The 25,000-nt window shown below is 38.9% G+C and overlaps 1 protein-coding gene across 1 annotated transcript in view; it reads left to right on the top strand.

Annotated features, from left to right (window-relative positions):
• Positions 1–2,443: 2,443 nt before the first annotated feature.
• Positions 2,444–25,000, top strand: part of vas (ATP-dependent RNA helicase vasa) — a 23,323-nt gene continuing 766 nt past the window's right edge. The window contains exons 1-14 of the mRNA XM_043009652.2: positions 2,444–2,549; positions 4,081–4,143; positions 4,300–4,538; positions 6,426–6,533; positions 6,705–6,821; positions 9,367–9,424; positions 10,948–11,129; positions 18,084–18,272; positions 20,916–21,137; positions 21,553–21,774; positions 22,922–23,084; positions 23,223–23,420; positions 23,764–23,936; positions 24,074–24,181. Coding sequence (XP_042865586.1) covers positions 4,119–4,143; positions 4,300–4,538; positions 6,426–6,533; positions 6,705–6,821; positions 9,367–9,424; positions 10,948–11,129; positions 18,084–18,272; positions 20,916–21,137; positions 21,553–21,774; positions 22,922–23,084; positions 23,223–23,420; positions 23,764–23,936; positions 24,074–24,181 — 2,004 coding nt within the window. The 5' untranslated portion in view covers positions 2,444–2,549; positions 4,081–4,118. The remainder of the gene's footprint in view (positions 2,550–4,080; positions 4,144–4,299; positions 4,539–6,425; positions 6,534–6,704; positions 6,822–9,366; positions 9,425–10,947; positions 11,130–18,083; positions 18,273–20,915; positions 21,138–21,552; positions 21,775–22,921; positions 23,085–23,222; positions 23,421–23,763; positions 23,937–24,073; positions 24,182–25,000) is intronic.

Here is a 25,000-nt window from a genome sequence, read left to right as displayed (position 1 = left end):
TCTCTCTCTCTCTCTCTCTCTCTCTCTCTCTCTCTCTCTCTCTCTCTCTCTCTCTCTCTCTCTCTCTCTCTCTCTCCCTTCTCTCTCTCTCTCTCTCTCTCCCTCTCTCTCTCTCTCTCTTTCTCTCTCCTTCTCTCTCTCTCTCTCTTTCTCTTTCTCTCTCTCTCTCTCTCTCTCTTCCCTTCCTCTCTCTCTCTCTCTCTCTCTCTCTCTCTCTCTCTCTCTCTCTCTCTCTCCCCTCTCTCTCTCTCTCTCTCTTTCACCCTCTCCCTTCCACTCTTCTCTCTCTCTCTCTCTCTCTCTCTCTCTCTCTCTCTCTCTCTCTCTCTCTCTCTCTCTCTCTCTCTCTCTCTCTCTCTCTCCCATTCTCTCTCTCCCATTCTCTCTCTCTCTCTCTCAATGTGTCCACCTGTCCATCTGACTCTCTCTCTCTCTCTCTCTCTCTCTCTCTCTCTCTCTCTCTCTCTCTCTCTCTCTCTCTCTCTCTCTCTCTCTCTCTCTCTCTCTCTCTCTCTTTCTGCCGCCCTCTCTTCCTCCTCCTCTCTCCCAATGTAACGTTTCTCCCTCCTCCTCTCTCTATATCTCTTCTTCTGTCTGCCTCTCGACTTCCTCCTCTCTTCTCTCTCTCTCATTCTTTCTCCCCTCCTCCTCTCTCTATCTCCATCTTCTCGCCTCTGTCTCTCTCTCTCTCTCTCTCTCTCTCTCTCTCTCTCTCTCTCTCTCTCTCTCTCTCTCTCTCTCTCTCTCACTCACTCACTCACTCACTCACTCACTCTCTCTCACTGTCTGTCTCTGTCTGTCTGTCTCTCTGTCTGTCTGTCTGTCTCTCTCTCTCTCACATCATTTCTGTTTACATTTATGCACATACCTGTAGTTATCAGTTCTTATGATAATGAAAAAAAAAATAGGTCAAACTTTTCATTCATAATGTCACTGTAAAATGGCTGATATCATTACCGCAAAAAAAAAAACTAATCCTAATTAAGTTTCCCCCATACTTGGTTTTCTATGAATAAAACGAAGTGTTTGTACTCGTAGAAAACTTTTTGTGAACATGTGCTACAAGGTATTCTATTTTATTTTGTTTGTCTTTTATCTTCTTTAACGAATCATGAAAAAGGAGCGAGTTCTATGCTGCAATTTTGATGGAAATTATACGAGTATGGTTACAGTAATTACAAAAGCAAAAACTTTAATGAAAATTAAGAAATTTGTTAGCTTAATCAATAATCACTTTCACGGTATGGTGATAGCAATAGTGATAACAAATAAACATTTATTACTATGGACAACATTAGTCAAGACTACATTTACAAAGTGTCTATCAACTCACCCTGCAGACATTGCTAAACCGAAAGTTTTAAGAATTGTACATAAATAGTTAGTTGTACTAAGATGGTACTGATCATTTAATATTTCAAAGAAAAAAAAGAAAACGATAATCTAGAGCAGCTGTCCAGTATTACGAATACGTAAACGAAAGAATGTGCGGGAAATAAATAAGATTTGCCGTTGTCAAGCTTTTGCTACATTGGCCTATATCTACAATCTGATATTTTCGCTTCCCACAACCCACCACTTTACTTACAATTAACATATATGTGTACACACACACACACAAACAGACACACACACATATGCACACATGCAAACATACATACATACATACAAGTATGAAAGTATACCTATATACATACTTACATACATACATGTGTGTGTGTGTGTGTATGTATGTGTGTGTGTGAGAGTGTGAGTGTGAGTGTGTGTTTTGTGTGTGTGAGTGAGTGAGTGAGTGAGTGAGTGAGTAAGTAAGTGAGTGAGTAAGTGAGTGAGTGACTGAGTAAGTAAGTAAGTAAGAAAGTAAGTAAGTAAATGAGTGAGTGAGTGACTAAGTAAGTAAGTAAGTAAGTGAGTGAGTGACTAAGTAAGTAAGTAAGTAAGTATGTAAATGAGTGAGTGAGTGAGTGACTAAGTAAGTAAGTATGTAAATGAGTGAGTGAGTGAGTGAGTAAGTAAGTAAGTAAGTAAGTATGTAAATGAGTGAGTGAGTGAGTGAGTGAGTGAGTAAGTGAGTGACTAAGTAAGTAAGCACAGGCATCTGTGTGTGTATCTTTCTGATCGCTATCATTAGCAACGACGCGTAAAGCATTCAGTTTGAACGATATTTCAGTGAATTGTATATTTCCCGACATCTGTGTATAGATACATATAATTGTATACAGATTCAGTAATAAATGGCATAAATATCTCACGTCGAGAAGAAGAGAATTGACAGAAAGTTAGAACAAAATATATGACGTGAGATTTGAATGCCAACAGATGGGGTAAACATTTTAGAGATTAAAAAAAAAAAAATTATTAATTCATGGTACAAGTTTCTAATATCTTTGTTTTATCTAGGTTATGAGGAGACCAATCGCTCTAAATATAAGCAGGGAATGAATACTTTTTACAGATATTTAATTTTGAAAAAGTAGAAGCCCTTCCTCCTGCCCCACTGGCGTCTCGAAGAAACAAATCCAAAGACCCACGGCATTGTCCAGATATCTGTAAGTATCTTCATTAAAATATGTCATCCAAGCAAATATGTGTTACTGAAATATGTAGACAGTTGAGAAGACCATTTAGAAGTGTTAATTCTAGTGGTCCTTGTCGGTGGTGATTAGAAATTTGGAAGATAAACAAAGGCGTTCAGGAGGAAAGCCTCCATTTGCAACAGCATATTGTTTGATTTCTTCGGCTTAATTTAGGTTCATCTACTTATTAGGTTGGCGGTGGTTTTACTTGGAAAGTTTATTCATCGAGTAAGTGAGACTCTTAGTTGATTTTCTGCCAGATACGAGCAGCGCCCCAATGAGTATTGTTGCCAGTGAAAATTAGGTTAAATTGTTGAGAGAATTAAAGGCAGTGTCTTTTTTATTTTTGCAAGTTCTCAAGAACTTAAGACATTGGAGAAAATATTGTAGGTTGGTGGCCTTTACATGGTCTAAATGTTTCTCAATTGTTGTAGGAGAATAATCAGCTTTGGTGTGCGAAAGTAAATAAGTGAATTATCGAATCGGAATGTACTCTTGCCACGCCCGTGATTTTGATTTGTGAAACGTCCTAGATCGGAGACTTGTAAAAATCATTAAATTTCCTGTGGTCTTGTCATTTCCAAGAGGCGTCTCACATTCTTTGCCACAAACGGATTCTTTGTTGCCCAGAAAGGCTAGTCACATTCTTAGCTCGGTCCTTAAGTTTGCAGATACTAAATAATGAAAAAGAGAATCAGTAACTTGGCAATCGAACAGAGTAGGATCATGTGAATTGAAGCTGTATCTTTGTCTCACACTCCCGCCCTAACCAAAGAAAATCTTCTTGCCTACATATATTCAGCAAGATGGAGCTTGAATTGGTCACTCATTGGGTGTCCAATCATTTGGGAGGTTGAACAAGATCGTCCTTTGCTTAACCCTCTCTGGACGGGTGGTACACTACTGTACCGCTCATTCAAAAGCCCGGTGGCCGGGCAGCACAATATGGTGCCAGGCATTTAATTGATTTAGGCCTAAGCGTTCAAAAGCCCTGGCATTGTGACATGCAAGGCTGGAATGCCCCCGTCATGAGTGGGTTAAATCAGTTCTAAAATGTCTACAATATGTGATGGATACCTACAATCTGAAGTCTAACTTGACAGAGGTATAGGGTTAGAGGAGCACAATGACATCCACACTTTTTTCTGCCTAAGGTTAACTATTAACTTTGACCACACATATTGGAAGGGTGGAAGTAGGCCTGGCCCCCTATTTGAAAACGAATCTCCAAGGAGGTCAACAAGCTTTGCTGTGGGAAATGTTCAGAACAGGAGTTGGTGAAGATAGAAATGAAATTCGGTGATCGCATAAAGTAACACTTGAAATGACATCATGGGGTGTGAAAGTAGAGGTGAGGCCACTTGCACTTATCTAAGGCTGTGAGTCCATGCATGCATGGCTAAGATAGGGCTTTTTATTGTGTTGTTTTATTAGAAATCAAGCTCCATCTTGAAGAAATATATATGTATACATATGTTATTAATCACTGTTATTTTGTCCACAGAATTATATTGATAGTGCCAAAGTCGAAACCAAGCAACCATGTCAGACGGTTGGGATGAAACAGGTACGAGTGTAGTTCATTCCTGGTTTGTTTTGCTTTCACCAGCTTTGAAAATAAACCTTAAATTACCCTTCGAACCTAAGAGTATGAAACAAGTATTATTATTCTGTATTACTTTAGTTATCACAAAACATTTATCATAATTTGACCTCTCCCAAGATGATGGCCCTGGAACGGATTGGAACATGGATTCATTTGGGCTGCCAACAGCATTTGGAGGTTCAAAGAAATCCCATGACGCAGACAATGCCTTTGGTGACGGAGAAGATGGTTTTGGCAAAGGTTCTCACTCCTTCGAGAACGTCTTTGGTGGAGGAGGTGGTGGCTTCGGTGGCAGGGGAAGGGGAAGGGGTGGTGGGAGAGGAGGAGGCAGAGGAGGATCAAGAGCATGTTTTAAGGTAACATACAACTTCATTATTTGATTGCACTGTTGGTTACTTTAGTATATAGATCATTCTCTAAATATTGTTGAAGTGACTATAGTATCTTTTGTGCATGTTATAGTTCCGTAAGAGCCCTTGTTTTTACCAGTCACCAAATCAAAAGACTTTCTTATGCTTAGAATCTTTTTGTCCTTGCAGTGCAGTAAGTTATCATTCCAAAAATTTCATGTTATAATCTCATTTTTGAATTAGGTAGATCAGTTTTTTTCATAGTAATGGACTATTTTGCAAGTGAGATCTTTAATGTTTCCTGTCATTACATCACTACACTTGGATTGCATGCTAGTATAGTTTTAAGAATTTTAATACTTAATTGCATCCAAGGAATTAATATCCATGGAAATCTTTAATATAATTGGTATTAACATTTGCTTGAATTAGTTATGTAGTTCCTCAATGTATGTATCTCCAAGCATTAGTTCTATTATTTAATAATTACATAATGCCTATTTAGTGGTGAACAAGTTTAGTAGGTTATGTTGCAGTTGCCCAGCTTGACTTAATATTATTTGTGTGGATAGTTTAGAGTTGCAGTTATGAACCATATTAAACATATAACTCATGGTTACCATGTAAATGCCAGTTTCTATGAGTGTTTGACAGTTTGTTTGGGAAATCCTTGAAAAATTATCTATTCCACTTTGATTACACTCTTTCTTTTTCTCATTCACTCATTCACAAAATCACTAAAATTATGCTTTACAGATTAAGAAAACTCCAACCACACACCAGTATCTTTTTGACTTATCATACAACCACACACCAATATCTTTTTGACTTATCATCATAAAATATATACACACCGTATGGTGTGTTATCATGTCATCAGAACATTTCCCTCACAACGGATGATGTCCTATTATGTTACGGACTCTTCCATTAAATACACATTTTACATAATTACATTTGTATACATAAATTTTCTTGATGTCAAAAGAAAAAAAGTAAAAGAATACCAAAACCTGTCCTGTGGCCTGTCATTAGTGGGTTAAGAATTATATAGAGAATTTGCTTGATGAGGTTTTAGTTATTTCAGTGTTTTCACAGGTCTGTAATGTAAGCCTATCCAATATACCTGAATAAAGTATTTCATGGTCATGCTTCAGAAAATATTGTGAAAAGACTTAGATATTTTCTATATGTCCATCTAGAAATTACAGTATTTCTAAAAAAGTATTCATATGGATTATGTGACTGCACATTTTCAACATACCATCATACTATCTCTGTAATATCATTTGTTTGTGTGTCTCAGATTCTGACCTGTAAGAGAAGAAAGTAGTTTTCTTTGCTTATTATCTGCCCCTCTTTCAAATATATTTTCAATATTCTAGGATTTCATTTGGTAGGGACACCAGACCTTAAAAATTTGAGGCAATATCATTTCTCTTGCTGATATACATTGATTATTTAAAATTTGCCATATTTGTCAGAACCATTGTGGGTGATACAGACTTTGCACCACTGCAACTGTCCATATTCCTCTTTTATGAGGAACTGTTCCAAAAAGTTCTCATTTATTCTTGTATGTGATTAGGCACAAGATAATTATTTTGCAAGTATAGATTTGATACCAGTCACTCTTATGTTGGCAAAGCTGTTAGTAATCACTACTTAGGAAACCAGGTGGTAATTTCCCATAAGATTAACCCATTAGCAGCAGATGGCATGATTTGCTGCCAAGGCAGAATTGGTCATAGACGTGGATGGCACCGTGCCAGACAACGTAAATCAGCCATCCTACTGCATACTTATTTTATTAAAACTGCAACCAGTGGATTAAATGTGTGTGTGTGTCTGTGTATGTATGTATGCATGTATTATAATTTTTTTCTTTTCCAGTGTGGAGAGGAAGGCCACATGGTGAGAGATTGCCCATCAGCATCAGAAAGTGGGGGCAATAGATTCTGCAGTAGGCAAGACAACTGGGGAGGCCACACATCATTCAAGGTTAAATCTAATAGTTAAATGGTTTATGTTATTTTAAGTACCCTATGTATAAATTTGTATCCTATGTATTGTGTGTGTATTAAGAATTGAACATACTTTGGTTATGATCGTCCTAGCTTACCTCTGCAATGTTAGCCATTATCATATGTAAGCCCTTTAATCATTTTACAGCCTTCCAATGGAGAGTTTGGATCTGGTGCTTTTGAAGATCAAGAAAGTGACCCTTTTGGTTTTGGGTCTGGTTCCAGGGGAGGTAGACAGAATGACAGTGGCAAAGGATGCTTTAAGGCAAGTATTGGTGTGGTCAGTCAGACCTCATTATTTAATTGTTTGATTCTCCTCCTCCTCCTCCTCATGAGTGATCCTCACAAAATTATAAACTATATAAGTGGGACCATGTCATAAAATTTGGTTTTATGAAATAAGTGTACATGATTCATGAAAATTTAATTGGGGAAATTACCTAATTAGTAAAGTTCTTGCATAAATAAATCAGAAACGGTTCTTTGTCCAGTCATTCTTATAATCTAGTATAAATTTAGAGTAGTTTGTAAACCACTCTTGTATGTTTAATCCATTTACTACAGAGCGAGTATTTGCCTGCTTCCACTTTCTTCAGGAATATAGCAAGAGTGCAGAGCTTCCCATTTGGATGATTTCTCAGGGCACAATGTTCAGAGGTGCAATTATTGTTTAACCCATTCACGCCGGGGCCGTTCCGGCTTTACACAGTCACAATACCGGGGTTCTCGAATGCATAAGCCTAACGCCTCGAGATTCTCAGACGCACAAGCCACGAGCCTGGGCTGCCTTGCTCAACTCGAGCGCCAGGCTTGCACTCATATCCTGTCCGGGGCGTCTGACGCAAAAACCACCTAACGTGTCATCACGTCAACCAGCTCCAATGGGTTAAACAATTAAACTGTGTGAGTGAGTGAGTGAGTGAGAGGCAGAGAGACAGAGAGAGACAGAGAGACAGAGAGAGGCAGAGAGACAGAGAGAGGCAGAGAGACAGAGAGAGACAGAGAGAGGCAGAGAGAGACAGAGAGAGGCAGAGAGGCAGAGAGAGACAGAGACACAGAGAGACTTGTTATAATACCAGTGAAAGGGAAGTCCCTTTTTTACATAATTTTTCTGCTCCTCCTCCTCCCACCACTTTCTCTACCTCTTCTTACTCCTGCTTCTCTTTGATACAACATTCAAACACTAAAACTATTGTGAAAGACATAAGAAATTATGAAAACCTAGTTATTAACCCATTAGCGCTGGTTGATGAGCTACCATGGGGTCGAAAAATATTCCCGAACCTGGATGACACCCTGAGATGTGGTGCATTTTCTGGCCAAGTCCCAGGCAGGGCAATGTGAGGGGCTGAAATGTCAGCAATAGATTATGAGATTGTTCTCAAATATAATCGTTTTATTTCTTAGACTTTGTTACGTTAGTTTAGGTTGTATGTCATAAAATGAGATATAATGTTAAAATAATGACGTCACAGAAAACTACATATTGATGACATCGTGGTAATTTCTGCTTCTTGATTGGTTAGATAAAAAGATCCAAGTTGAAAAACTATTGTAAAATCAAATGTGTCTGGCCAAAAAATAAAGTAAAAATTTACTAATGCAATACTACTGATTTGTTGATTAACCGTGATATCACATCATGTCACGTCACATCACGAGGTACATGTACATACTCATTATATACGTGTATGATTATTCATATTATTGTTCTTTTCGTTTTGGTAAAAAAAAAAAAAAGTATAAAGCACATTTCTTGATGCCCCACTAAGAGATTGCTTTCCTCTGGTATTTTCACATAGAAGTGAAGAATATAGGCAAAGTTCAATAAAATAAGACTAAAAAGGCATTACTGTAACATATTTTTCAACTAAAATAACACATCTGAACATGGCAATATTTTGGTGACTTTACATAGTAGACACATTCATGAAAACCATTAGAATAGGGTGGGTGAGAGGATTAGCGCGGCCCGGTGTAGCGAGAAAACACCCTGGCAAGAAGTACCGCACTTTTGTTATCTTCCCGGCGTTAGCAGGATTAGGCAAAAGTACGTTCCGGCATGAATGGGTTAACTGATAGTGGATGTGTGTCATGACATACACAATGGCTCCTATTATGCCTAAAAGACAGGAGTCAATGCGCACATGATGCGACATCAGGAATGCTCACAATTGAAGCTTACTGTTATGAAGTATTATGACAGTAATGGCACTAATTTCAGGGCTACAGCTGTCCAAAGTCACCCTAAATCAGTTTTGTGATGAATTTATGAAGATATATGTTAGGTAAGCCTATTTGTCTCGTGCCTTTAATTTTTTAGATGGTACCGTGGCATCATAAATTGCCCCTCCTGACTCAGGTACTAGCGATGTCATATCACAGCATAGTCATACTACGCTTATTGACATTAAAACTTTGTGATGTGATAAAACATTCATTGTGATTGGGTTAATTATGTTAGTGAAACAATGGGATTTTTTTTTTACATATTTCTATATGATTGATGTGACATATACATAACTTTAGTAAGTATTAATACGTATATCACATGCCACATTACAAAAGCACTACTAGCTATGACCGGTGAACACTAGGTGACATCTGGTGGCAGTACACGCCACTGGGGACGAGATATTTTGTCATGGCTTTCCATGTGGCCGGCACACTAGTTGATCAGGTGCGCAGTGGTTGGCTGCAGCCAGAGGAGGCAAACGGCTTAAGACGTTGAAACACCCTGATGTTTAGAGCCAAAACCACCCCATTGGCAACGGATTAAGTAGTCTTTGTTAAAATCAATCTTTTTACAGTGTGGAGAGGAAGGCCACATATCAAGGGATTGTCCATCTGGTGGAGGAAGGAATAAAGGTCAGTACAAAGAATTCTCTGTATAATTACACTTTCATACATACAATAATGGCTAACAGTTATGTGATCAGTAAAGATGAGTTTCAAAACTTTTCTTCACAGACATTGTTGTAAAATGATATATAGAATAAGTAAAAACTTTAAAAGTTGCCCATTTTTATCACTAGACATGGCCATATTATTTAAAGTTTGTTAATAATTTTAACAATTTGCTACTTGCTAAACACTTAAGTTTTATTTGCTATGATAGTGCAAAGACTGTCAGCAACTAAGAGCTTCTTCTCCTCCTCTGCCACCTCCTTATCTTCATCCTCATCCTTCTTCTCCCTTTCCCTCTCTCCCACCCTCCTCTCTTTATCAGTGAGACATATTTAGTGTGATATTCTGTTACTCGTTTGCATGTTTCCTCCAGCCTCACCCAACATATCAGCCCCATATTTCCATGCCTATTGTAGGTCCTGCTCTCCATCAACCAATCATACAATTGTGTTCCCTACCACTTCTTCCTTATGAATGGAATGTAGCCATCAGGATAGAGCAATTCTACAGTATTTTGCATATTTCATGGAGGCAAACCCCCTCCAACCTGTTTCCTCACCCATACCTCCGCCCCACACCATATTATTATGTAAAATATTGTTAGTTGCCTCATGATATATAATTCATTTTTACAATTTCTATAGCAGAATGAATATATGATTGTTTTCTATGACAAAAAATATTTCACTCTGCTGTGCATGTATTTTGATGTGTATATTCTATTTACTTGTTGCCCTTAGCCACTCCCGGCACTTCTTGCCCCTAGTAGGCCCCTTTCTTTCTTTAGATTCAATTGTAATGTAGTGAGTGTGAAAATTTTCTGATATTTTTTAGTATATTTCATGAGGGCAATACCTACCATCCTTTCTTCTCCCCCATTCCCATACCCCACGCTTTAATGTTACAAAACATATAGTTGTCTTGTACTATTTATACTTCTAAAAGAATATTTCATTGTTTTGTACAAAAGATATAACCTGTCCATTTTTAGATTTAGTTTTTTTTTTCTTATCTTTCTTTTATCTCCATGTAACATAATTCCCGTTCACATATAAGTGTTAACTCCAATAACTCTCAATTTTGATGGTCCACTTTGCAGTATGTATTTGATATACTGTAATGAAAGGTACCTATTCAATCTTCTGATGTACCAAATACCAAATTTTGCTTTGGTGAAATATGAAAAATCAAAGCCTAAAATATAGTTAGGGCACAGACAAGGTTCAAGCTTTATCGTGCCAGTGCCTTAGGCATGTAAGGCTACTAGTTATTAGGTTCATTATATTCATGATTATTTACATTTTCAGTTTGCAGGAGCTGTCATAGTTTGTTGATTTACAAATTCCACTTTTTACCATGTATATGCCTGAAGCCATATTTTGCCATCCTCCTTTTTCTCCCTTTCCTCGTCCTCATTCTTTTTTCCCCAACCCCTCTATATTCTCAACGTTGGGAACTTGTCAATTACTGTCATTGTTCCCCAGGATGCTTCAAGTGTGGTCAGGAAGGCCACAATGCCCGTGACTGCCCAAACCCTGGTGAGGGAGAGGAGAAAAAGCCTAGAGCTCCTCTTTATATCCCAGAGGATGTGAATGAAGATGAGCTCTTTGAAATGGGCATTGAAGCTGGCTCCAACTTTGTTGCATATGCCAACATCCCTGTCAGTGTAAGTGTTTGGATAGTGGCTTCTTTTAACAGGTTCCATGGCTTGTTTAATATTAAAATTAACAACCAGTGTCACATATACGTAACAAGGCAAAAAGTGTGTAATGACGGGGCATTACACCAGTGTGCCATCCCAGAAAATTGTTTATGCTGGGCATCATACGTGTGTGACATTTCCAGAAATGTACCAGTGGATGGCTAGTGATATGTGGGAGTGTTCTTTGGCAAGAAATAATTGAAATGATATGATTTTAAACCTAATTATTTATTGACACTATGTTTTATACATTAACTGCATTTCTGCCATTGCAATAGCAGGTGCAAGGTGCAGAGATTTGATGTGAAATTACATGCATTTCACATCACTGTATGTGATGTCATGATGACATTGTCACATGAATTCTGCGTCATTATTTACATAAAGTTACGTGCATCCAGCATCACAGCATGTGACGTCATGAGGTTTTGTCACGCGAATCCCACATCACCATTTACGTACAATAACACGTGACCAATGTCACAGAATGCAACATCATTCCATTTGACCTGATTGGTCTACTTCTTCCACATTGTTCATTATGACGTTGCAGTTAGGTCACCTGGCGAGAAATTGGGGAAAACCTCAGGTTTATAAGAAGTTCGATAGCCCCCATGCATCACTCGACATGGCTCCAAAGAGACAGTGCCAAACACTCTTCCTCCCCTCTCCTGTTCGAATGTTGATGAGCCCCAGCCATCAATATCCGAGATACACCGCAGACTTGCCGCCTCTACTTCTCGAAGACTGACGTCCCCCCAACTCCTCCCCTAACGGGGAGAGAAGCAGGGATGAATATGTTCCTCACAGGGCAGAGGACGACAGCAATAATAGTCCAAGCTGAAAGGACAAGCTAGACTAGGTCAGCAACGCGGACACAATTCTCAACAGTGATGAGCCGTTGTCTACTTTCACCACTAAAGTGTGGTGGAAGAATGATGGAAGATCTCCTTCAACACATCATTGAAACTAATAGATAAGTTTATAATTTTTCACTGTAAATTTCTTGTATTATTACAGTTAGTGTCAATATAAGCCATTTATTAATTTTGGAATTGTGTTATTGACGATTGCATTTTTGTCTGCTTCTAGGTATGCAGGTATCTCTCCTCCTGCCTCCCCTCACATGAAGAAGTGGATTCCCATGTCCAAGGAGGAGCTGATGGTGTACTTTCGCCTGCGGCTGACAATAGGGTTCCACAAACTTCCTTGTTACCGGGATTTCTGGTCCCATCACCCAGCTATTCATGTTGAGCTATTTCCACAGACGATGTCCAAGGATCAGCGAGAACCATCTGTGGAAACTCTAAATGGTTATAGACAGCCTCCACACTGCCTTTGCTGAGACCTTGGTCCTCGAGAAAGACGTTGCCATAGACAAGTCTTTGTGGAAGTTCCATGGGACACTGAGGTCTATCACCTTCAATAAAAACAGGCAGGCTAGGTTTGGTTTGAAAGTGTACAAACTGTCGGCCAGTACTGGCCCATCCAGCAGTTACACTTCATGTTTCTGTATATACACGGCCAGAATAAGCACTGTGCTGGCCTTACCGATGGCAGTACTGGATTTAGTGGATTTGAGTAGCAGCATAGGGAAAATGTACATCTGTCTATGTAGACTATTGGCACACTTCCCCATCTCTCTTCCATATACTCCAGTCCCGATGGACAAATCTGGTGGGGACAGTAAGGGTAACATGTAAGTGGATGCCCCGTGACCTCACCATGAAAAAGAGCAGCGATGTGGACTATAGGACAACCTGGAGGGAGGGAAACCCTGCAAAGTTCCATTGGCATGAAGGACATCAACGTTGGGAACCAATTCTCCGCCTCTTATTCCACCCCTCAAGTTTAGGTTGTGGTATTGGAAGATCATAATTCTCTTTGACCTTTCCCTTGTGAACCCCCTTCGCTGTGTATCATACCATGGGGGGCAAGATGCCCCAGAAGGAGTTCTGCGTGGAATTGGCGATGCTAATGATCTTTGACACGAGGAGTGATTACTTGAGGAGCAGAGAGGCTGCACATCCTCCACATGAGGTCTGATTTCAACTTCAACAGCGAGGTCACTCTATTGAGTCTGTTCCAGATGGCAAGTGTCTACGCTGCCACTGGTGCTTAGATGCAAGAGCATCTAAGGTTGCCTTGAGGTCTGTCACTCTGAAGCCTGACTTTCTCTCTCACTGAACCTCTCCCCTTCTTTTCCTCTACATGTCTTTTTTCTTTTTATTATGTTTCTTTTATACATATGTATTTATGCATTTTATTTTTATTGTGTTTTTGTAATCATTCTTTTTTTTTTTTACAGAAATAAATTGATCTTTCTTGTACATATATTTATCATTTCCCCACATGATACCTTGGCAACGATATTTTTGAGTTAGTGTATGTTACAGAAGGATGAACTTACAACGTGGGTAGGAGGTGTGTTTGTCAAAGAAAAAACTTTCACATGTTTTATGTATATGTCTGGTTTTAGCTCATGATATTTTGGTAATGATATTCCACATAGTACAAGGTTATACACAAGTAAAGAGTGTGAACTCTGAACTCTGAACTCAGAGTTCAGAGCATTATAACATATAAAGCTTTTATTGTGCCTCACAAAGTCAACTCAATGTCATCTTTCATTCAAATTGCACATTGCAGAAAATACAAAAAAAAAATTACATGAAATAAAAAATGCGGCAAGTCCGGTACATATTCCATCCAGTAGGCTGTGTGTGTTGCGTCATGGTGCCCAGCATTACGACCCAGGTGATATGACTGAGGCCCGTAGGAGGGGGTTGCCAACTCTCACCAGGCCCGTTAGCAAAACGGGCCACATCTTCATATGTTTAGCCTGGGCTAGCATCTTAGGATGTGTTTTCTAATATTTTCTAGACTTATGAAAGGATCTGTTACTAAAGTGATACTAATATGCATTTAATGTGATGGGTTAGATATGCAATCAGATTTGTAGTAGAAAAGTGATAAGACCTGTAAAAGAGAAAGTCTCTCTCTCTCTTTCTCTCTCTCTCTCTCTCTCTCTCTCTCTCTCTCTCTCTCTCTCTCTCTCTCTCTCTCTCTCTCTCTCTCTCTCTCTCTCTCTCTCTCTCTCTCTCTCTCTCTCTCTCTTTCTCTGTTTTAGAGGGTTGTGTATACACACACATGCAATACTACTGAAATTCAGGCTTCGAAGAAGTTGGATTACAGAGAAAATCATCCTACATATACATTTAATCTAAAGAAATGTATTCCTTTTTTTAACAATGGCAAAATATCAGATCATTTTATGAAAAGAGGACGGTAAGAATTTGTAAAATAGTTGAAGCATAATTATACCTTTTCTGGAATGTTATAATTTTGTCCCACAACTCTTTGCAGATAAGTGAAAAGTAATCATACAACACCCACAAGCAAATATGAAACTGATTTGCTTTATAAAAGGTTATTGGTTATAGAAAAATCAAACTTATGCATTTATCATTTACTGGCATTATATGGGGTAAAGTGGTGGTTGGTGCATACACATGATATTTACCCATTCACGCCGGGGCCGTTCCAGCTTTGCACGGTTCTCGAATGCATAAGCCTAACGCCTCGAGATTCTCGGGCGCACAAGCCGCGAGCCTGGGTTGCCCGCTTGCTCTACCCGAGAGCGCGGCTTCCCCTCATAGCGCGTCCAGGGCGTCTGATGCGAAAACCACAATACGTGCTATCACGTCACCCGGCGTGAATGGGTTAACCCAATGCCGCCGGGCCGAAAAACTCCTGCGCGACGCTCTCGCCTGGCCATAGAAAACGGTGTTGTATCGATATGCCGGGGGTGTAACTCGCTTAGCTGAGTTCGCCTATTGACCTGGAGCAACTTTCAAGCTTTCTAGTGTGGCTTTCTATGAATAATCATCTGATCTTTACGTACTATAAAAAAATTTAATTTATTTTAGAGGTCTGTCTTTCGGGCTATGCTAACTGGGAATGATTTTTTTTATGTTTATCATGTACAATAGTCTTTTTTCTTACACATAGGGGTATAGGCATGTCAAACACATTATCTCTTTATTGATTTTTTGGTCCCCAAAAATGGGGAAAACGCCATCTTCCAAGATGTTCGGAAGAAGCTCAGGAACTGCATCAGATGTTGTGGTACCCGTTGAAACACTCCCCTGGGCAGAGTCCGACGTCACACTGTGCACACATGAACCTCACCTCCTTCCTCTTCCCTCTCGCGATCTTGCACTGCTTGCAGCGATGATAGCCGGGGGTTGCGATGAGCGTGTGCCCATCATGGCGGGGGTGAAGTTCACGACGAAGGGGAGCTCTTCTGTCAGGTGGTGGTTGTCCGGCTGCAGCACTGAGCAGACTCGATGAGATGCAGTCGGAACTCGAGGTGAGTCTATCTTCCGCCGAGGTAGCGGTGAACAAGGTAGCTGTTCACAACTGCCGTGTCGATCAAGTGGTAGAATAGGACTTGATACCACTAGTGGCACTTCCTCGGGAGCTCATAGGAGCGTGCCATCTAGTCCGAGAGGTTGACGCCCTTCATGCCGACATTGTAATCCACAACGACCTTCGGCTTCGTGCGGACTTCTCCACGGCGATTGGGCGGCAGGTCGACAGATTCGCTGCGGTGGATCGTTGAGAGCATGTTGACGTCCTTGCGGTTCTTCCATGATAAGGCCAACATCCCCGTCGCTGTTGACCGCGAGTCTATCTGGCCCTTCTTCGTAACTCTCAGGTCCTGCGGCAGCGCAGGGGTCCTCGTTATCTGAAAAGTGAAGATTCCCTGTGATCGCATCAAAACGATCATGGGTCATCGTATCCGGAAAAACTGAATACCGAAGGAGCGGGTTGGTCGACCAGTAGTCACGGAAGGAAGGGCGGGGCTGGACACCCATGAGCATGCGAAGCCCCAGGTACCTCTGAAGCTCCGCGACCTTGGTGGCACTCCACTTCTTCATGTGCGGTGAAGAGACGGGTGGGTTCTGATCGGCGTACCGATTGGTCTCCTCCGTCATCATCTCCCACAGCTGTTGAGTGAAGAAGCAGTTGAACACCTCCCTCGCCGATGACTCCGCGCTCAGGTAGTCAAGCTTGACTCCCGGGCGGCCAGCAAACGCAAAGCGGCGAGGTACATTCTCCTTCTTCCACTCGAAGCGTGAGGTTCCTGGGGCGTTCTCCTTTGCGAGGCGTTTGAGAGCGACGGAGAGCGGCTGGTCAGAGTCAACGGAGCTGTCAAGACCAGAGACAATGAGTTCCTCCCAGTCGTTGTCGTCATCCGTATCCAGCTCCTCAGGGTTGAAGTCAGAATCAGAGTCCTCCTCCAATTCATAGTCGGACATCACAGGATCACTATCGGGTTCGGTCATCTCCACTTTCTCGCTTCGACCTGGCGTGGGCTAGAAGCGGTAGTGGTGAGGAGAAGGGGCATTCCTCATGGTCGGTCTTCCCGACGTCGAAGGCTGGGGATCATCAGGGTCCTCATCAAACCGTAAAACACGTACGGCTGGCGAGTACCTTGAAGAGAGTGAGTGATTGACTCTCAGACCACGTGACATGGCTGTAGCAGTCAAAGTCAAGCAATGATGTACTGAGCAAAAATTCCGCCCTTTTATAGGCTCGGTCAGGTCAACCCTTTGTTCCCTAATTATCAAACTAGCTACTAACATCACTCTAATCATCATCACCACCTTACTAACAAGCAATTTACATCATAGTCATGCCCACATACCCCCCTCATTTACATAAGAAACCACCTTCCTTTACGTCTTTTTTACCCCCTCTACTCCCCCCCTTAACCCCCCTACCCCCCCATAACCCCCCTAGCCTACCCCCACAGCCCCCTCTACCCTCCCTTTGCAATTTAGGGTGACCAGAAAGAAAAACTCTTTGAAAAAAAAACTCCGCTGATTTTCTTTCGTTTTCTTCTTCGATTTCCTCTTCTTTACCCTACCCCCCCTACCCCTCCCATCTTTGACTTTCAAGGTGGGACCGAAATAAATGGCGAAATTACTCTCGGGAAAACGCGATAAAATCGCCGCACAGGGCCGGCGACACCGGCGGGACGCCAATGTCCACATCGCCGGCCCAGGCCGGCGCCCGGCAATACGCACTTTTCACAATCGATGGCTGGGGCCGGCACCCGGCGGCATCGGATTAAGTGTTGAGCGCAAGTAAGACGGAGAATCTTTAGATAGTACAACTTGTTTTGTGAATGTAAGTGTTATAATTTTCATTGATATGATTTTTACAAATGATTGGCAGATTCTCAGTAAATATATTGATATTTGGATAGTTTTCTGTTTACCATTATTTATACATTATAGATATTTACAAGGAATTGGTATGCATTTGTATTAGTAATAAAGATACTTAACCACTCTATGATATTAACATGAATTAGAAACTGGCCATTTGACAAATATCAAGTACATAACACATTTTTTAACTATTGATAAAATACAGCCACAGTAAGTATTTGAATAGAGCTGTAGCAATACAAAGTCCTACTGACACAAAAAAATCATTTTAAATTTTGTTGTCTCAAAAGAAATATGTAATGACTCCATTATGGTCTTACTGTGACTGTCTTATTAATCTGTATATATTGGTTTCTTTTTATACTTTTGTTTCAACATATTTTGACCCATTGACAGCGGATGGCATAATTTGCTACCGAGGCAGAGTCAGTCGTAGACGTGGATGGCACTGTGCCAAACAGTGTAAACCTGCCAACTGACTGTATACATATTTTATTTAAACTGCGACCAATGGGTTAAACTTCATATTTCAGAGTGCAGTATATTTTTTTTAAACAGCATTATCAATCCCAACTTAATAGTTTTGATATCTTCATGTAACTCATATCTTTCTTATTTAAAACTATAAAGAATTATTATTATTCTATTATTATTATTTTTCATGTCTGTACTTAAGGTAACAGGAGATGATCCGATTCAACCCCCAACTACAAGTTTCCAGGCCATGGATCTGCGTCCTTTGCTGCTGGAGAACATAGTTAAAGCTGGTTATGGTTGTCCAACACCAGTTCAGAAGTACACGATTCCAAATGTGATGAATGGACGAGATATTATGGGTTGTGCTCAGACTGGAAGCGGGAAGACCGTAAGTATTAGAGAATGAAAGTAATGTACTTGATAGTACATATGACTTATTTTTAGTAAGTGTTCTGTAAAACTTCCTCTACTTGTTAATATAGATTGGTTTTCCCAAAGGTCACACAATGCACTGGTTATTGCTAGTACTCTGTGACCTATAACCTAACCTTATGTTCAACAATGATTGTTTGCAATTTTAAAAAGAGTTTGCACTATTGAAAAATATCTCCTTGAGGTGTTCCTAATGTTTGCAATTCAGAGTGTCCATCTTCATGCCAGATATAGTTAGTAATAGCTATTCCCCTTAGCAAATAAAGATGGCAAAAATGTTAAAAGAAAAAAAAGGACAAAATTCCTGATAGGATTAATTTTCATAGGGGAGAAAGATTCTTTTGTTACCATCTATTATTTAGATAAATATTTTTAGTAAAACTGTTAGATTCAAGCTGTTAAATATGGACAACACATCAGCATAAATAACTAAAACTAATATTTACGAGGTTAATGTGCTATCTTATAAATTTCTAGCAAAGGCTTCACAGGACTAATGTATTGTCCACCAAGTGTCCATACCATAACACATAATCAATAACTTGGCAAGGCTATTGAGAGAAAATTCATTCCTACTTTTGTGTGTGTATGCACAATCCTTGCACTGACTAGGAATTCACAAAAGCATAGTAGATGATATATGACTGCAATCACAAAATGGTCCTTTTGTATCATAGGTACAGTTGTAAAAATGAGGATAATTTGAATATTTGTTAAAAAATTTAAACATACACCAGTTTTCTCTGTATCAGAATGATGTCTTACCAGCTTTACAAACATATATTTTTAATCTTCACCCATTCGCGCCGGTTGACTTGGTATCACGTTCATTGGTTTTTAGGTCAGATGCCAGAGACAAGATATTTAGTCAAGGGCGGCACGCCAGGTGAGTGGGTGTACAGCGCTCACTCGCGGCTAGTATGCCTGAGAATCCCAAGGCGTTAGGCTTATGCGTTCGAATTCCCTGGCATTCCGACCAGTTAGAGCCGAAATAGTCCTGGTGTGAATTGGTTAAGCACCCTCATATGATAACATGCCTAAAATCTGTAATAACTAGAAGGGACTATGCTGCAGACTAGTAAATGTTTCATAACATGTGGGCAGTGGCTGGTAAATTGAGTCCATGGATGCAACACAAACAACACATGCCTATTGATTCACATAAGTAAGGCATATTTGATATGCTTAGAATTTTGTAAAATTGCTGTTGCTTTATTTCATAGGTGTGATCAGATAAAAGCGTCAAACTAGCTTTTTGTATCTCATTGTAAATGTAATATACAAAAAAAAAAAAAAAAAAAAATTGAATTCCTCTACATCAAAATCCCACCTCGACAGTGATACAAATATTATCATAGTTTGCAATATGTAATAATACAAACCAAGAGTTATAGGGGACCTTAAAATATTACAAATAGCTGGTGAATAACATGTGGTGCACATGCACTGTCAAGAACAAACCTAGTAATTTATAGTGTCACGCAAGTTTGACGTAACCCTCATGTGCAAACACTGCAGAAATAATAATTTATAATCAGTCAGCAGTGGCTAACAGTTTCTCATATTTTTTGACAGTTTGTGCTTTTTTTTTTTTTCTTTCTTTTCATTTAACTTTTTCTTTTTCTTTTTCTTTAGAAGCATATCTCATAAGCTTCACTAAATTACTGCATCTTATAAAGGTTATAGTATAATGAATATTGGAGCTAAATCCTATGATAAGCATGACAATTTATAAAGACAGGAATTCGGTTAAACTGATAGATATTGGATTGGGCCAACCTCCTCTTTATATTCGCTAGCATTATTATCACTGGTCATTGTTAGTTTTGTTGCATGCAATTTATTCCAATGCTGCTTCAGACTAATGAAGAATAAACCACAGAATCCTTTAACCCATTCATATTATTTCCCTAATTCTGCTCCTGCCTGCAATATAGCAGGTGCATGCAGCTTTTTGGAGTGAGATTTCTGAAGGTATAAAGTTATGCTGTACTTCTCAGAGCAATTTTCACCCATCCTGTTCTAAGGGGCAACAAAGAAACGTTATGAAACTTACTATTTTTTGATAAAGTGAAGAAAAATGTGTTTATTCAAATCCAACTACAATGTAACTTCATTACGTGATAGGACCCATTGTGAAATCTACTGATGATGTGATAACATGTCATCCATCATGAATGGGTGAAGTTGCAAGGTTTGTTGACAGCTAATTTGATTGAAAGAACACTTGGCATGAGATGGTCAAAGTGACCATAAATAATCAGTTCCATCCAAAGCTACAGAATAGTCAGAATCATGAACTTGAAGCTAACAGATTAAACACAGGACAGATAGGTAGGTAGGTAGGTATTGCTGGCTTGCCCCAACCAGAATGAATTGTCACCTGACTGATCACAGTGCACCACTCTAGTGATGGCATGAGAGATAACTTGCACTCCACCTGCCTATATTAGATTACAAATTTCCTGCGTTTATAGAGTAATGTGTTATACTATCATTTCCATGTTATATCAGCTATACATTACATCAGTTTGCATTGTAGGCATAGCTATTGTAATCTTATTTATTTTTTATTTTTTTGTTTTGTTTTGTCTTGCAGGCTGCTTTCCTGTTGCCAATGTTACACCACATTCTTGACAATAACTGCCCAAGCCATGCATTTGAAGAACCTGCACAACCAACAGGACTAGTGATCTGCCCTACTAGAGAACTGGCTATCCAAATCATGCGAGAGGCCCGAAAGTTTTCACATGGCTCAGTTGCAAAGTGCTGTGTAGCATATGGTGGAGCTGCAGGATTCCACCAGTTGAAGACCATGCATGTGAGTAAACTGGAAGGTGGTCTTGTACAGTCTCTATTGTGATGGTGACTTGAATGTATATTGAGTTCTTATAGAGGTCTTTAATTGATTGTAATATCTTCATAGTATTCAGAAATCATATTTTATTTAATGCTAATCAATGAATTTATTAAACTATTGAGCAAAAGTACTAGGATTTAATTGCGTATTTTCATATTAAGTAAATAATGTGTGACTGCCATCTGTCATGATGGTAGGAATTAATTCGACTTTGTGATGTCATTCTAGTAATTATCAAGCCTTTTTGATTGTGTCAAATACTTTGATACATCTTTACATAAGCAACTTCCTCATCTTTTATATGTTGAATGATTAGAACAATACAGGATTATAGATTAACAGATTTTCATCTTTTCTGTTTTCTTTTAAATCATAGAATGGATGCCATATCTTAGTAGCAACACCAGGAAGGTTACTGGACTTTGTTGAAAAAGGCAAAGTTGTCTTTAGTAATCTGAAGTATTTGGTTCTTGATGAAGCAGATCGCATGCTGGACATGGGCTTTTTGTCTAGTATCAAGACGGTGATAAACCACATTACAATGACACCAACTGAAGAACGTATAACATTAATGTTCAGTGCTACATTCCCCAATGAGGTAGGCTTTTCTTAATACGATAAGTTGTTTGCCATTTTTGAGATGTTACAGCTAGAACCATTAGCATTATCATCACTGGTCATTATTAGTTTTGTTGCATGCAATTTATACAAATGCTGCTTCAGACTATTGAAGAATAAACCACAGAATCCAGCCATTGAGTGAGTTGTGTTCATTACAACAGAGTTTCCCATCCCCCTTCATTATCTTGAATAGACTAATTTAAACAGCACTGCAGCGGCAATCCTCTAACCCAGCATGCATAGATTAGTTGACATGGTTAATTGCTTGTGATTACAGTCAAACATGACGTAGATATAGAGCATTTTGAGAAATAGAAAACTCATGTCATTGGACTAGTAGTTAAAATGACAGCCAATTCCAAATAAAATAGCATTCATAATTTTGATTTCTAAAATGATTTTTACAGGTCCACACAAGATTCATTAGTAAAAGAAAGAATAAAAATGTTCAGTAATATACTTTCAACAGCAAATAGTGGAATGATGCACAATTGCCATATATATTTTTAGCTGATAGTTCATCATGAAAGAAAAGGGAATCCCAAACAACAAGGCAGAGATGGCCAGCCGGTCAATCACAGACTCTTCTCAAGTTGATCGCATGGCTTAGCAGCCTTATTAGATTATAGTGTCAATTGTCTTATTAGTAATGTAAGGTTATATGTAATAGTTTTAGTATAGTGCTAAAATATTAGCACTCTCTCTCCCCCCATATATTTAGGTTTATAAGGGCAACTGAATGGTGAGTATTTTCAGTAAAAATAAGTCTTGTAGATCGCATAAAGGTAACTGTGGAAAAGTAGATCATGTTAGTAAAAAACTTGGCCACCCCTGCCATAAGGAACCATGAAAGTAAAGAATAGTTCATATGCATGTGATAAATGATTTCACTATCTTCTGCTTTATTTGGTCCAAGATGTCAGTTGACTTAATTTTTGGTATGTAGTCATTTTATTTATTTATTTATTTATTTATTTTTTATTATATAAAAAATCAATGCAACAACATCTAGCTACAAGATGATTATTCCTAACTCGAGCTTTGTCCAGAACTACATGATAGTGGGAAAACAAGCACAAGCAAAATTTTAATGTTCCAATATAAGATAATTTTTTCTGTAATAGATCCAAGAACTTGCATCAGTCTTCTTGAACAACTATTTATTTGTGGTTGTTGGAAGTGTTGGCGCAGCAAACACTGACGTCAAGCAAGAGGTTCTGAGCGTGTCCAAGTTTGACAAGAAAGCAAAGTTGGTAGAGATGTGTGAAGAAATTTTGATTAATTCTGGTAAGACACATCAGTCAACAGTGAAAGAATGTGCATATGATAATATTACTATTTTCTTGCTTAGTTTTGCTGTTATCATAGTTAACATTATTTATTGATATAAAATCCCAGTGAGAAATGAACACTTACCTATTGCAGAAGATGAGAAGATCTTGGTATTTGTTGAGCAAAAGCGTGTGGCTGATTTTGTTGGTTCTTACCTCTGTGAAAAGAAATTCCGGGCTACCACTATGCACGGGGATCGGTTCCAAGCACAGCGTGAACAAGCATTAGCTGCATTTAGGACTGGTGTCCATAATATCTTGGTAGCCACTGCTGTTGCAGCCCGTGGTCTTGGTAAGTTGGCATTTTTGCTGTTGTTAACAAAATAGACAATAGATGCTGAATATGTTGTTTTATGCATCTAAATGCAGAGCTTGATAGTAGTTTAGTTTTTGTATGAATGGGTACTCACTTTACAGAAAATTCTCAGGGATACCATTTTGATACATAGAAGTAGATGTTACTTTTTTTTTAAAGCTGGTTTCAGATTGTTTAAATAGAAACTAATGAATGGGATATCCCCATGCCCTATTGAGTTTGAACCCAAGAAAAATTCTACCTTCAGCAGTGAATATGAAAAAGAAACTGTAATATAAACCTTGAAGGATAGGTACTTACATATCCAAAATTATTTCAGATATCAAGGGCATAGGTGTTGTTGTCAATTATGATTTACCAAAGGAGATTGATGAGTATGTACACCGCATTGGTCGTACTGGTCGTCTTGGGAATCGAGGCTTGTCCATCAGTTTCTATGATGAAGAAGTGGATACTTGCCTTACCAAAGACTTGGTAAAGGTCCTGAGTGACGTAAGAGCCCAATAAAAATGTCTTGGCAAAGTTTTCTTTGTATTATAGTCAGTTAACACTATGTGGTTACTACGAGAAATAGAAATCTGGTTTTATGCCTTATTATTATTATTATTAACAAAGTCTTTATGTGACAGGCCGAGCAAACAGTTCCAGATTGGCTGACACAAAAGGCAAATGCAAGTGGATATTCACAGACTTACCATGGCAGTGGCCTGTTTGCTGCCTCAGATATTAGGACAAAGGTAAGTTTATGGAGATCTGAATACGGTTTAAGGACATGAGTTGATCCTCCTCCTCCCTGGTCCTTCTGAGATAAAATAGAAATAATTATTGATCAAATTAACCCATTTATCTTGTTGCCGGTGTCTGTCCCGAAAACTACTGAACGTGATTGCAAGTCAGCCAGCGTGAATGGGTTAAAAGATGTGAGTTAACCTATTCGTGCTGGTTGACGTCCTATCACATGGTCAGAAAATATCCCTGGACCCGGGTGACATCCTGAGGCATGCATTTTCTCGCTGAGTTCCAGGCAGTTGTGACCTGCTGAAACATCAGCAATAGAACACTTAGTTTGTTCTGAAATCTAATTATTTTAAATAATTTCTAAGACTATTACTTTATTTAGGTATTTGAATGTCAAAAAATGTGATAAATGTAAAAAATGAATAAAAAAAATGACAAGGAAAATTTCATGATATTGATGACATAGTAATTTCTGCTTCTGATTAGTTGAATTGAAAGATCTGGATCAAAAAACTATTGCAAGATCAAATGTGATTGGTCAAGAAATGAAATGAAATAGAAAATAAGTAATGCAAAACTATTTCTAATTTATTGATTACCCATGATATCATGTCACATCACAAAGTACATGTATATACTTGTATGTACATGCATGCTTATTTATATTGGCTTTCTTTTCTTGGGAAAATAAAGATAAGGAAAAAACATCTTTTTTATATCCCACTAAAAGAGTGCTTCCATTTTCCATTGGTATTATCACATAGAAGTGATAATTGCAATGCTTGTTTTACCTATGCTTGCATAGGTAAAACACTAGT

Source organism: Penaeus japonicus, unplaced genomic scaffold (assembly GCF_977035675.1).
Source record: "Penaeus japonicus unplaced genomic scaffold, GWHDUDI00000001_assembly GWHDUDI00000030, whole genome shotgun sequence".
In the NCBI taxonomy this organism is placed as follows: domain Eukaryota; kingdom Metazoa; phylum Arthropoda; class Malacostraca; order Decapoda; family Penaeidae; genus Penaeus; species Penaeus japonicus.
The sequence above is the reverse complement of the archived record's forward strand: the minus strand, read 5'-3'. Positions and strand labels throughout refer to the sequence as shown.